General features: G+C 37.1%; 1 protein-coding gene across 1 annotated transcript; it reads left to right on the top strand.

The window, feature by feature from the left end:
- Nucleotides 1–5,330: 5,330 nt before the first annotated feature.
- On the top strand, nt 5,331–14,801 carry LOC146137745 (polyunsaturated fatty acid 5-lipoxygenase-like). Its single transcript, XM_083394274.1, has 14 exons — nt 5,331–5,422; nt 6,282–6,480; nt 7,655–7,780; nt 8,513–8,764; nt 9,342–9,426; nt 10,188–10,344; nt 11,151–11,414; nt 11,706–11,898; nt 11,981–12,061; nt 12,656–12,774; nt 13,229–13,348; nt 13,644–13,778; nt 14,206–14,304; nt 14,622–14,801. The coding sequence occupies exons 1-14, from the start codon at nt 5,393–5,395 to the stop codon at nt 14,799–14,801; spliced, it is 2,040 nt and encodes a 679-aa protein (XP_083250400.1). The 5' UTR covers nt 5,331–5,392.
- The last annotated feature ends 517 nt before the right edge of the window (nt 14,802–15,318 follow it).

The following is a 15,318-nucleotide window of genomic DNA, read 5'->3' as shown; positions in this document are numbered from 1 at the left end:
TAATTGTTTTTACGCTATTAACCGATACTATACGGTGCTATTTGCGCCATCCGAAACCAAAAAGTATGCATATCCGATAATATCGAAAGAGAGTCGATACCCGATGCCAGGTGATGCTATCGGTATTAGTCTAATACAGTGCTTTTCAACCTTTAAAATTTTATCCGCACTTTTTTATTTCGGAAATTTCCATCCGCACAAAACAAGCAGAGTAAGCTTGCAACTTTTAGTTTTATTTGTAAAATACCAATGAAAGGGTTTGTGTGTGTGCCTAAGCCTTAGCCGATATAAAATAGCTTAAGCTGCAATGAACCACTATACGAGACTATATTATTATACCTGTAACGCATAAGTGGGCGCATTAGCTTATTTGAATACTCTATTACACATAATAAAATATAAAAATTTGCCATTTTCATTCGTACATTCATTCGCACGACGTTAGTCATCTGCATTACAGGTATTTTCTTCCGCACAAGTGCGTATCATCCCAAGGGTTAAAAAGCAATGGTCGCAAACTAGAACGGTTTCAGTGTCGATCCAATGCCCAATTAATATAGGGATTTTTTCATGATTTGTGACCCAACGCAGCGTTTCCTACTTTGAAAAGCGATTTTTAAATTGGCACTAAAGAATTAAGGTTAAATAAGCCTTCGAACGCATAAGCAATTTTGGGGCAAATATCCGAGAAACCATTACCATTCTCGTTTCGATTTTGCTAACATGATGGATGTACTTTTATGAACAAATATAGACACCGGTATCACACAAATACAAAGAGTCCCAAATGCAATATTTAAACCATCCAGGTTAAATAACTATATGGATTTTACATTTAAAATATAGCGAAAGGAAACCAAAGCAATACGTCGCAAACAAAGGTTTCTCCTATTATATTGTTACGAATTGTCACATTTATATAGTTCCTATATATTTGTGGATAAAATTAAGAGCTCAATTGAGTAAATTTATAGTTTCTATAGTAAAAATACATTTGGGAAAAATTAAGATCTCAATTTAGTAAATTTATAGTTCCTATTTTAAAAGTACCATTGGGTACAATTAAGATCTCAATTTAGTAAATTTATAGTTCCTATTTTAAAAGTATATTTGGGTAAAATTAAGAGATCAATTTGCATTTGGGTAAAATTAAGAGCTCAATTGTGTAACGGTTTTAAAAAGGTTTCAGTTTTCAACTTGTATTTTATTTTTTGTTATTTCATTGACTCGAATTTGACAAATTCTTTTTCAGAGTTTGGCAATTCTTTTATTTGACGTGCTTTATTTGAAAATTTATTTAGCGGGTTGCAATTTGAATTAAAATTTTGTAGTAATGACACATTATCTCACCTTTCTCTGCGTTGAACTCAGATAAAAGTTACGATCGCACGTCATTAAAGGTCGGGTAGAAGTTCCAACCGACATGATTTTCCCGAGAGACCTAAAAGGTTATTTCAACTCAATTTTTGTTCGTCATATGGTTGGAATAATTCGTGCAAAATATGTTGTACTTAACTTCTATTGATAGAAAATTTAATCAACTTTTTCTCTCCTATGGATTCAATACGAACTTGGTATGTTTTAGGTAACAGTTCAGTATGAATGTTTGAAAAGATGCCACCTAAACACTTCGCTGTTTGAAATCGCTGTTTCAACGTCAGTTTTGATTTCATTTATATAGCATTCAAAGTGGTTATATGTATGTCAAATACAGCTTGGCAAAATAATCCATTCACAAATAGATTTTATTAGGTATGAGTTTTTCTTTATTTAAAAGGACGTTTTAAAAACAGATAAAAGAGTTTCTTCTAAATACCATTGGAAAATGTGCATTTAAAACACTTCAAAATTTTACTTACAACCATTGCAAAGACGTCACAAATCCCATCAGCGAAACGTAAAAGACGATAAGCACCGGGCAGAAATGATTCCTTAGTTTGGCAGGCCCGGGGTAATTATGATCGTTTGTCATTGGAAGGCTTGAAAAGAATTTACAAAACCTTTTTTTGAAATATTATTATGCCAGGTATCCTACTGATCAGAAAGCGACCTTCGCAAAACTTCGTATCCGGAATCTGCCTACTACCAAACTACGCAAAAAATGATGGACAGTAAGATCCTTAGTAATGATAGTAATTAAATAATATTCTATTTCTAAGGTAAAACAAACCAAATCCCAGTTTTTACATATGTGGCCCTATATTAAATTGTAATTTAATTTTTTTCTCTTTATTGTTAATTTGCAACCTTATATAGAGTTCCGCTAACTGCCCAAAATCGAGGAAACAGGTCCAAAAATACCTGACGCAAATAAAAATATTGGATTACAATTGAATGTTATAAAATTTATCGCCGTTTGAACATAACTATTATCAAAATTTCTGCTTTGCATTTGCTTTCGTGCTTTACTTTGGTCTTTCTGATAAAAATTCTTCGCTAAAGCTTTATTTCGGAAGCTTGCTGAAAAGAATTTGTTCTCATCATCAACGTTGTGGGCAAGTAGCAACCTACGACTAAACTGCAGTCCCGTCGGAATTTCAAGGACAAAAAAATAAAAAAAAAAACACTTTCGTAGGCAGATAACTTGTCGAAATGCCGAGCGTCGTTTATCGGCTCATTTCCATATTGCCCACTTTCCTCTTCGATCGCGCCAAGCACTCTAGCTCGAGTGGAGGAAGGCCGCCAGCTTGGTTTGTAAACTCATCTGCTTTTTCACCGAATACGGCGACTGCTCATCCCGACACTCGAGTGGAAACTATTGTTGACAGTATCGGCGGGCCTTTGTGCGCCCAAACATCCTGCCATAACAAATACCAGGGGCGGCCAAGTTTTCGCGCAGAGAGACAAAGAGGAACGGGGCGATTTTGGCTAACACTTTCGGATGGCGCGATCTACAAACATTTTTGTAAAAGTACCACAGTTTTTTTTTAATTCTAACACAATCAAAAACTTCAAAGCTTAGGTGAGGTTGTGTGCATGTTTAAAATGACAATTAAAGGACGTACAGATAAATCGATTCGAATAATCTTCAAATTATTCTTGAAGCCTTATTAAAACCATGCTGGGTTCTTCGTTTGGGAACAGCCTTGTTTTTAAATAAAAACAGTTTCTAAATTATTTAAAAAAATTAAAAATAAATACCAAAACAGCCTCTTTGTTTCGGCGTTTCTTTTATAGCTGCGAATAATTCGTAGCCCGCGAAAAGAAATAAAGATAAATAAATCCTTGACTATTAGTAGCTATAACAAGAAATATCCTCGCTGTTTTTGGATTAGACCGGATAATTTCTGCGGCAATTAAACGTTTATAATGGAGTATCGGTTTAAAAGGGAAATGGTTGAACGTTTAATGAACCCTTTTGGACTAAACAAGAAACAATCGTTTTATTCTGTGTTTTTACAAATTGCCTAAGAAAAGCATTATTGAGGCCGGGCCTTAAATGCAAAGTGTTGATAAATTAGAATAGTTTCGCCCCAACAAATCAGCAGATACTTTAACATGCTCTCTCGACAACTCTGTTTAAACTTTAAAGTATTTCCCATATATATGCAGCGAACTATGTTTAAGAGAGCAAGAGTTTAAATTTTTGCACACCAAAAATAACTTTCTTCAAGCGGCTATAACGCCGCATTTTGAAACCCAAAGGGGTGAACCCGTTCCCACTTTCGCTAACATTTCGAGCAGCGGACGAAGGGCCAGTGTGTGTGTTTGGCGGAGCAGCGGTGAGTCGAAAATTCCGCGACGAGCGAAAGCGCCAAACTTATGACAGATGACAGCTCCATGGTTTGAGGACGCTCGAAAGACACTCGAGGGCTCTTGGAGCGCGGGGCGAAACTGCGCGACGAAAGGACACCGAAAATAATGTTGTGTAAGCAGAATATCAGCCGACGTCTATTTTTTGAACATCAGCGTTTACGTTGTTCTTGCGTAAGTTCGCCTTTGTGTGGTCGCCGTGAGCCGTTCGGCCTAATTTTTAGCTATATATGCTTTCGCTAACATTGTCATGGGCCTTCTTTAAATGCGTTGCGCACGTGGGGCTTATATGTAGTTATGTGATGACAGCCCAAATAAAAATCAATGAGGACTCATCCTTTATTAGTCCTAAACCTAAAGGAACAAGTTAATCACTTAAATCTGACACACTTTTCGACAACAAAAAACTAAGGAAACAAACAACATTATTATAAATTGAGTACGATTGTACATGTCAAGTACAAACAGTTTTAAGATTTTCGCTCCATTGACATATTTGGAACATGTAAAGCGTCCAGCGTTCGTCTTGACTAGATTTTTGTTTGTATTATTTGGCCTTTTAGTAACTTGGGTTCATTTTGATCGAGTTCCGCCTGTGCTACAACGTGTCTGCGTTGGGAAACAATGACTTGCATAATAGGCTGATTTTGGTCGTGTGATGACAACCCAAATTAAAAGTAAAAACACATCGTCAGGCAGCTGTGTCATTACGCGTTGTATAGTAATCAATTAGTAAAAAAACAAGAAAATCCCTGCAAGGCGTTTTTGAAGAGTGATTGAGATTTTACTGACAAACATTGCCCTAAATTGACCGATTGTAACCGGTTAAGCAGGAATCAGCCTTAACCCATTTGTTTTGGGTGACATCGTATATCGTCGTACATAACTAGACGCTTTGCTTTCCACTGCTGCTTGCATTGCCTACAATAATGCATTGTGTACACTTATTGATTTCCGCTAAGGCTTGTATGTGTTGTTTGGATAACAACCAAAATTAAAACAAAGAACACATTCTCAGACAACCGCCATAAAGTATATGATTTGGGAAAAAAACAAGGGCAACCTCGGTATTATTTGTATTAATATAACGCTTTTTACAAAGCAATATCTCAGTGTTTGCGGAAATAAACACAATAAAAATATATGATATAAATTTTTATACACTTTGTTACCAAATCGAATGACAAAGCGACAAATGTACAATAGAGAACTGCCATTTGATTCATATTACGTCAAGCTTTTAATTTGTTTCCCTTTACACACGGACGCTCAAGACGGCCTTATAAAATCCTGTTCCATTGTGAAGGTAAATGTCTTTTTTTCAGTTGAATAATTGCATAGGGGTCCAGTGGCGTTTCTGAGGAACACTAATGGCGCTATTTTTGTATTGTTTACCTCTTTTCTTGATACGGAATGAGAACCCGTTAAGTCAACCACTATACTATAACAATAATGATACTCCCACGGAAACCAAAGTGACTCACAAATAACGGAAATAACAGCACGCAAACCGACTACGCAATTAACATACCTATAAATACTCACACATTGAGTTTGTCTGGGCATGTAGGCAGGGTGGTGTGTATAGTTTGCAATTTTAACGCAGGGCATTTGTTTTCGCTGACGAAAAAGCAACAAAATGACGGAGGAGTACAAACTAACAATAAAGGTAAGGTTTTGGTTTGGTGCAAATTAAGTTGGAAGTTTTCGTGACATTAGTCCCAGGTTACTCCAGTAAGTTTGTGTACTGTAAGTAGTTCGCGTACTAAACTGAGATGAAACAAGGCATTCTATTTTAACACCAAAGGCACAATCGTATACTGTAGTGTATAATTTTAAATAAATCCATTTTATTATCCTACGACATAGATAAAATTAAACCTTAATTAACAGATAAAAGCAGACCAACCAAAGGAGTTTAGTAATTAAACTGCAAACCTAATGTTGTGCTATCTCTGCATGGCGTGTCAAAACATTAATCAACAGGTTGTTTTATACAATACTGGCTATAGGCTACAATTGCATGAGGAATGATTTAATGTAAGCCATTTTGCGTATATGGGCAACAATGGTTCACTTCTGCTTTAAAAGTAATCACAAGGCAATCTTTAACAACTAGCAAACAAAATAAAAATGTTGCAATCTCCTATCAAACGTATTTCTTCGGTTTCGCTTTATTGAAATGAATTATTGCATTAAAAATAGTTTTGATATATTTAAGGCATTTTATTAATTAAATCATGTATAAGTTCAAGCTTGGGTTGTATAATGAACAATATTGGAGCTCAATAGTTTAGTTTTAATAAGTAGGGCAGTGGAATAAAACCCAATCAAACCATTTTCAACTCTTTCCCAACAATTACTAAATTCTTTTAAAACTAGCATGCTTTATACTAGTTTTTCGTGTTTTGAGCTGCGGGGTGTTCATAAAACTCAATAAATATGGATCGAGCTTAAAAACTTTGAGAACCACTGCCCTAAAGTAATCAGGATCAAATCATGGACTTCATGTAAGTTTTTACTTTCAGACTTCGGACCGCTTCGAATATGCTGGAACGATCGCGACGGTTTGCGTCCAGATCGTCGGCCTGGATGCAAACAGCACCGAATTTCACACACTCGACTACTTTTTCAGGAACGACTTCCAGGCCGGTTCGACTGAGACCTACACGGTTCAACACAGTGAGGAGAAGGGTGTGGTCGGCGCACCCCTCATGCTGCATTTCAGTAAGTGCTGGTCTGTTGGGTTAGGATTGCTGACTGTATAGTGTAGTTTAAAACTTTTCGGCGAAAGCTGATTATTTATTGGGCGTTTAAGGTACACTTTTCCTGCATTTAATGCTTTCGTAACATATGCAACACAAATTAAAACAGGTGAATTTCTTTATCCCGGATAGCTGTACTTTAGGGTGACAATTTGTTAAAGCAAAAAAAAACGAAAAACGCACAGGTGATAAAAAGTTCCGACTATTTTGTTAAAACACATTCGCTTGTATAACTGCCAGTGTTGCAATGACTCAAGTCAATGACTTGACTTAAGTGCACTTAAGTCAATGTTTTCAAATGATTTAACTTGACTTAAGTCATTTGGGCAAAATGACTTGACTTGACTTAAGTCTTTCGGACAAATGACTTGAATTGACTTAAGTCTTTTGGACTTTTATTTAAGTATTTTTTATCAAATTGAGCTATATATCTAAATATTTGCACATAAAACCAATCACTCGTACTGGTTTAAAAATTTCTGATAGTTTAACGTTTTATTTTTATGACAAGGACATGACTTGAAGTTGACTTGCTCGAATTATGACTTGACTGGGACTTAACTTGGTATTTGTTCTAAAATACTTGACTTGGACTTAAGTTAAAAAAAATTGGGACTTAAGTCATTTCAAAATAACTTGTTTACAACACTGATAACTGCCTTAACTTTTCCTATTTGAATCTTCCTGTTTTTCCTGTTTTCGTTGCACCCGTGTTGAGGTAGTACAGCAGAGCTAATAACTCGAACTAAACTGTTGCAAGCTGTTTTGTTTCGAAAATGTTTTTTTTTCAAACAAGAGTGTCTTAAAGTTTAGTATTAGAAATCCTGAAACACCGTCAAATGTAAGGTAGAGTTATGCAAATCTGTTAGTTGTTTTCATGACAAATGTAGTACACTCAGGATTTTTTTGTTAGCCATTTCTTTTGTAAAATACTTCGAACACCAAAATTATTTTATATTGAGTTAGAAAAATGTGCCCTTATAATCTAAAACCAACACTAACACTTATCGCACTTTAGTTAATAAATTATAGAAACGTAGGCTATTGGTAGTGGTTAAAAGCAATGTGACGCTATATTCCAAACCCAGTGAAGATATATATATCTATCTATAAAACACAAATCTATGCATAAACAGAACTGAAAGGCCTCAAAGCGGATGCGTGGCTCTGTGACGACATAGAAGTGGGGTACAATGGATTCGAATACTCGTTTCCTGTGTACGACTGGCTAGAAGATGAACTGGTTGTTTTACGAGGGGCTGGTGAGTAATCACCGCTGCAATTTAATCACAATAAGCATAGGTTTGTGTTTAGCAGGCCATAGTAAATTGTCCTATACGAAGTTGGTACGCAACTGTCTTAGTTAATATGTTGTCGTTGTACAATCAGAAAGTAGCAGGCTTAGATACTTGCTAGTTACATTACTGCTGTGCCTACGTATAGCTTAACCGGTTGATTGCGACTGTTATTATAAATAATTTAATCAAACGAATCTTACGACAGTCGCCTAGTATAGAGTCAATAAACTAACTTCTATGCAAGAAGTCCATTCAATAATACCGCACCTCAAACAAAGTATCTGCATCAACTTCGCCTAATAAGTACTTGAACCAATCTCTTCCTATAAGTACGTCAAGCGACAATTTCTAAAAAAGTGACTCAATCAATTCCATTCAATAAGGTACTTTAACCTCTTCTACCCAAATTAACCCCTTAAAACTAACCTCAAACAATTTCTTCCATTAAAGTACCTGCATCAACTTTGTCTAATACGTGGCCCCTTTTAACCAATCCCTTGCGATAAATACCTCAACCAATACCTTCCAATAAAGTGCGATAACCTATCCCATTTAATGTGGAACCTCAATCAATCCCATTCGTTTATAAGTGTCTATAAACTCTGGACCCATCCATGCGATTTGACAAGATCCAAATCAAACCTCTTTTTTGCCGGGAATTGTCACCGTTTGACTATCCCTTGAATTTGTTTATAGCGCAGCTACCACAAACAGTCACAAACGAGCGGGTAGCGGAGGCCAGACGGGCCGAAATCGATCGCAATCTGGTGAAGTACCGCTGGCAGAAGAAGGCCACATCTGAGGAGGAACTGGGTTGGGGTATGCCACGGTTTATTGACTCCAGTGCCGACCTGCCTCGCTTGCTGGAAGAGACTAAATCCAAGTTGAAACAGCAGCGCGCAAACAACTGGAAGACCCGCCTGAACGAAATACGCAACCGATTGAGAGGTGCTGGTTTTAAAATTAAGCATAGTGTTTTAACAACTTAAGGCCCTTGGTTTACACAGGGATGCGGAGTCGGTTAAAAATAACCCGAGCCCGACTACGGCCAAAAACATAAACCGTCCCATTTTACGTAATTAAATCAAATTAAGGTGAATATTCGCAACCGGTGTCTTTTTTTTCTACAAGTCACCCCGTCCCACAATACACAGTTGGAAAATATTCAACCATATGATATTCCATATTTACAATTTACAACAGTTTGCAACCTTATCGGTTGAAATTTGGTACTGCACATCTGCAGTCGGACTGGGGTCTCAGGTAATCTTACGTGGTCTTACTCGAGTCCCATATAGTCCCGAGTCCGACTCCAGCTAAACAAACCGACTCCGTCGAGTTCCGAATTCCACCCCGACTTCGACTCCGCATCCCTTGTTTCATATGTACATTTACGTATAATTACATGACTTAACCATCTTGTGGTGCAGAACAATTGGGTTAGAAGGACCATTCGTCCATATATTTAACGCGATTGCTACTTGCAACACTGAATCGGAATAACTCATCTTATTGGCGTTTTAAGGACTTTTTCAAAGCCTTTTGTCTCCGGCGGATTACAAGGCGTTATATCGAAGAATCGGTGTAAACGATCCACCTTTCATAACGAAGTAAGTGCCACTGCCTTTGGGCTGTTAAACAACTGTTTCAATCAGTTAGGCTTCCGAATGAAAACATTAACAAGCGTACAGACAAATCTATTTAAAATGCGTAAAACTATGCTGACGCTTCGCATAAGAATTCGTTACCAACAGTGATGTAAACAAATCATTTTTAAATAAGTCAAGTCAAAACAAAGTCTTCTTGAATAAATAACAAATCAAATCCCAGTCAAGTCATTGTTAGCGCACGTCAGAGCCAAGTGAAATCCTTGTCATGAAGAATAAATGTTAAACTATTAAAATTGATAAACTCCTTCGATTATAAGCAATACCTCAACCAACAAAACAGCAAAAACGCAACCTGTAGAAAGCAAATTGCTTAATGTGAAAAATTAAGATAAATGACCCAATTTTATGAAACACTTCATTTTAAACCAAGTCATTTCTTTAAAAGACAAGTCTAGTTATTTTTCCCAAAACATACAAGTCAACTAAAGTCATTTGAAAACAGTGACCTAAATGCACTTAAAGTCATTGAAATTCAGTCAACCAACGGTGAACAAAGCCAATCACGTTTTGTCATATAACTGTAACTAGCGACAACAAACTTTTGAAGTCGGAAATGTCAGAAGTAAATAGCCAGCTGGCGGCGTGAATTGCAAAGTTCCCGAGCAAGATTAATAGCTTTCCTAGCTGAAATTTAACTTCGGTTAAAGAGTTGAAAAAACAAGTATGAAAGATATACGATGAGATGTTGTTTTGCCTTTCAGCTGGCGAAGGGACGAGGAACTTGGACGTCAGATGCTAACGGGGGTTTCCCCGCTTGACATCGAGAGGTGTACGGAGCTCCCTGAGTTCTGCGAGATTTGCGGAGAAATGGTCGATCCACATTTGCCCGAAGGTTCGACTTTGGAAAGCGAAATGCAGGTGCTTGATTGACTATATACCTTCCTGTTTATGGCGAAAATTGCGTAGAGTATTTCCTGTAAATTCTATAAACCCTCCTAACTTGATCGGGAAATATTATGAAACTTAACGATCGAAATAAAGACATTGTTTAGCCAATCGTTCAAAATATAAATCTTTAGTGGAAATTAACGACGACAAAACCTTTTTAGATTAGCGTATGGTTCGAACAATGATTTGTGTTGGGCCAAATTTGTGATGGACATAAATTATTTTGGCTGTCTTTAAGATGAAGAAACGTTAAACAAAGACATAAAGCAGTTGTATTTTACTGCATGAAAGACAACAAAGTAATTTAGTTGAAAACAAAACTGGACTTGGGTACACTATGCACGGATCTGTAATGTAGCTTAATAATAAATTTCAAAGCCAAAAAGGTCGAGTAGATCGAAAACTGGAGTTAGAAGAAATAAAACAACCGCAATGACTTGACGTAAGTCTCCGTTTGGAAATAAACCGCCTTAACTTGGTTTGACTTTAACCTGTGTCTTTCTCACATATCCATTGACTTGATTAGGAGAGATAAGTTGACATGTTGGGGAGTGTACTTGGACAAATGTTGACTTTATCAGCGCCTATGGTTCTTACTTGTAAATAACTTGAATTTAACTAACGTCAGTTTGCAAATTACTTAAAACGACTTCATTAGGAGAGATAAGTTGACTTGTTGCGCATTTTTCTTGAACAGCTGTTGACTTGTCAGCGCCTTTTATCCGTTAGTTTGCAAATTAGTTGAAACGACATATTTACAACACTGTCTATGGCAGGCGGGCCGAATCTACATCGCAGACTACACGGGCGCCAGCGAAGTCGATCGGAACATGAATCCGCGAGGAGAGGACAGTACTGGTTTGTACGAGCACGCAAACTGCTTGTGCCTCTTCCACGCCGGTCGAGACGGTCAATTCATGCCCCTGGCCATTCAACTGAAAATGTGGGACGAGGAAAGCGTGTTCACGCCGGCAGACAGCGACTACGACTGGCTGTTGGCCAAGATGTACATGCGCTGCACGTCGCAGAGTTTCCACCAGGTATGTGTGCTAAGGGTGGATTGAAGAAGGCATTTAACATACGTGCTACAAGTTGATCTATTCGTAAAAAAGGGTAAGATTCACAATCAAACTTTGTTAATACAGACGTGCGGCAAACTAACAGTTCAGGTCTAAACTACAAATGTTAACATCTAGTTTTGACAGCAACTTGATGTTTTCATAACCGTTTGACAAAGTGATGCATGTTCTGAAATTTTAAACTTTTAATACACATTTATAGCTAACCGGGCAAAAAGTATCTGGATTATCTTGAAACTTAAATTCGTACAGTGGAAGTACCGATACCTACACACAAACGCCGTATCGGAAACCTACGCAGTTGCAACGATGCGAAACCTGGCGCGATGCCACCCAGTGCACAAACTGTTACGGCCGCATCTCCGCACGGTGGCGCACGTAAACAGGGAGGCGCGGGAGGAGATGATTGACGTGGACTCGGACATTAATAAGTCGGTCAGCTTAAGTAAGTAAGGTTTCAAATCAAATGAATAGCGTGAAAATGACGTGAGACGTGAGAAACATTTACCTTTTCTTATACAACGCAGATACTTTGTCCATGATTCGTCACAGTTACAAGAGTTTCACATTGGATGATTTGCACATTCCGAAGGTTTTAGAAAAGCGCGGTAAGTTGTCAGTAATAAGATAATAGGCCTAGTTTTTGTGTAAACTCTGCGTGTGGATCGAAATTATAAGTAACACAGGGACTATCAAGAGAATATGTTACTTAGTATTTAATAGAATGAGCAAAACGAGAACAAAAACGGATAAGTATGAAGGTCCAAGTCATTTTTGATAATTAGTTTAAAGTTGTGGGTTAGGTCGAATATTGTCGGCCTTAGCGTATGCCAAACACATTTTTGTTATGTATTCGGAATGAATGCCCTTAAAACGGAATGGGCGATCGTGTTCGTTATTTTATATTTATGACTGCCAAAGAAATATTTCAACTAAGTACAAAAGCTGCGACACTACTTTATCTAAATAACATAACTTCATCTAAAAAGTCAGCGAAACTGTCATTCACCTGGTTTACATGTTACCTAAATGTTTGGCGTTATTAGAACAAGGTCATTCTGCTCGTCGAAATACGTAATACACTAAACTCGCAATCCTACAGCATACGTGTCAAACCTGGAGTGCTTTGTGCATCAATAATCTACCTGTGAATTATATTTTAATTCATGTCTTGATCTTGGGTGAAACTGATATTCTTAAAGGTCTTATGGATCGCGACTTGCTTCCCAACTTTCACTACAGAGACGACGCGGTGGATTTGTGGCAAGAAGTTGAAACTTACGTTTCCGATGTTCTTCGATGCTTCTATGAATGCGACAAGGTACGTTGGGTTTCAGAAAAACATTGTTGTTTACGCAATAAAAAGATCCAAAACGGTTTTGGACTTAGCATTTCAAAATTGGAAATCTAGAGATGTTATCACAACGAAAAGTTGTTCTTCTGATTTACATTCACTAAAAGACAAGAAAAAATGTTCTATTTGTGTAGTGTCAACGCACTTCAATAAGTAAGTGAGACCCTATTATTTAGTTAAAAGTGGTATCAAATCAAAAAACTATTTGGTAAAACCAGAAAAAGAACCATCAAATGATGTCTAAAATGGCCGCCTCAAGCGCTGACAACTAACAATTTTTGCAAACTGTGTGAATGTGATTCAGCACACACAACCCGAAACTGCTGGCAACTTGCACATAACGCATATAGGATACCTTGGTTACAAGAATAAAACTAAACTCAACAGCTTGAGCATGACGTCTCAATGTTATGTACCACAGAGCGTCAAGGAAGATTTTGAATTGCAAGCCTGGGCACGCGATGTCGCCCTCGAGGGGTTTGGTTGGCAAGACGGTAACACTAGAGGCGCTCCGGAGCAGATTGTATCAAGAGATCAACTGGTATATTTAAATAGATTATGGTCAATCAAATTATTTCATATGACAAATTATTTCATATAACTTATAGTTTGTAAATTGGCAAACTCGGTAGTATTGCCGTAAACGGAGTAGTATTGCCGTTATTAGTTGTACAAACAAAACACGCGATTTCATAGAGAAAGGCAGTTTATCGAAATGTACAACAGATAACAAAACAATAGCGTACATTCACCTTTGCCCTTATAATAAATATATTTCTTGAAAATGTGTCGCCAGTGAAACATTCAGCCAGTAACCACTGCCAGGTTTTATTTAGATAGAGTTGTGCACCTTGGTCGTTTTTACGAGTTCGGTTCAACATTCCCTGCTTAACAACGGCCAGATGGAAACCTACCAGTTCATCCCAAACGCGCCCTGTTGTATGCGACTACCAGTGCATTCAAAGGGACAGGTAAACAGGGATCGTTTTGTGTATTAACTTTCAATGAAGTAGCATGTTAATGGTTTTGCCCTGGGTTTTTGTATAGTCCTACTGGCTTGTTTATCAATAATTCGTGCTGTTGCCCATTTAACGTAGCGAGTTACAGATAAATTTGAGATGGTATGGTGCCCAGAAATATAATGTGTCTTACCAACTCCAGACCATATTTGTTTAAAACGATGGATTTCATATGTCAACGCCATTTCACTTTCATAAATAAAATAGAGTCTAAATAGAACTAGGTAACCACAGAAATGTGTTTTTCGAATCAATACAATTTCATATAACATTACTTATTTCTGAATGATCTTTAATGCTTTTATAGGCCGAAAAAAAATGGATAAACTTATGTCGGACACTAAAGGCGATTATAAAACGACACCTTTTATATTTTCAGGGTACACTTGAGCGAATCATGGACACTCTACCTGATTTAAAGGCGTCCAACGTAATGATATCCTTCTCGTACGGGCTCTCACAATTCGCAAAGGACGAGGTGACCTTCAAATTATGAATTTTCGTCACACAAATCTAAACAAAAGAACGAAACATTTAAAACGGCCTTGGCAATTGACAATAACATATTGCTAAAATTTTAGCTTTGCTATATTATAAACTGTTGCTACCAAGCATAATGATAATGATGAAAAACTTGTTATCATTATTTTTGCAGTTATAGTAAAATATATTAAAGAAACATCCATCCTTAATTAAGACTGAGTATGCACCGCCTTTAACTGCAACACTATGCGCAAGCAAATTAAATCCCCTGGTCTTGTCGTATTCTTATAATTTTTCTCTTTTCTCTGAAAGGTTTTTCTGGGCGAAACTCTGGAAAAGATGTTCGTTGAGGCAAAGGTGGTAAAGATACAGGAGGAATTTAAAGAGTGTCTGGAGAAACTGGAGAGAAAGTTTGAGGAACGAAACAAAGACTTACCAATGCCCTACACTTCATCGCTTCCAAGCGCAATTCCACGGAGCATAGTAAACTGAAATGGAGTCCATTTGTGGTCGGTTTCAGTTATGAGTCCATCATATACGATTGATGTTAAACAAGCTTAGTGTACCTGCTAGTAAACTTTGACTTCAACTTCAAACTTTACTTTAATATTTTAATGATAGGCAAATTGACGATAAATTAGAAGTTTAAACCAAGAAACAGTCCATTCAAAGCGGAAATTGTGTTTTATTCAGCATGTGTAATAAGGTAATTAGGAGCAATTAGGAGCGTACATTTTGTTAACGCTACATTTAAGTCAAGCAAAGTGCTATATTCATGATTCGAAATGGTGGTCCTTATGTATTGTTCTCATCTGTGACATTTTTTTCTGTAACAGCGAAATACATGTATTCACGCAGCATCTTGCAATTTTTTGAAGGTAATATGAAGTTAAGGTCGTCGTACAAAAAACATGAAAACAGATGAAGAAAAACAAAAGAAAACTAAGGAGAAAAAATATCGCTCATTAGTTAGTAATCTGTTAAAGTCCCATTATGAGAAGAATAGTAT

This window comes from Ascidiella aspersa, chromosome 7 (assembly GCF_963924565.1).
Source record: "Ascidiella aspersa chromosome 7, kaAscAspe10.2, whole genome shotgun sequence".
In the NCBI taxonomy this organism is placed as follows: Eukaryota; Metazoa; Chordata; class Ascidiacea; order Phlebobranchia; family Ascidiidae; genus Ascidiella; species Ascidiella aspersa.
Note: the sequence above shows the minus strand (reverse complement) of the source record. Positions and strands in the feature narration are given on the sequence as shown.

Coding starts and splice junctions, on each gene's coding strand:
- LOC146137745 (XM_083394274.1), top strand. CDS start 5,393: ATGACGGAGGAGTACAAACTAACAATAAAG. Junction 9,427..10,187: donor GATCCACCTTTCATAACGAA/GTAAGTGCCACT, acceptor TTTGCCTTTCAG/CTGGCGAAGGGACGAGGAAC. Junction 12,775..13,228: donor GCTTCTATGAATGCGACAAG/GTACGTTGGGTT, acceptor TATGTACCACAG/AGCGTCAAGGAAGATTTTGA.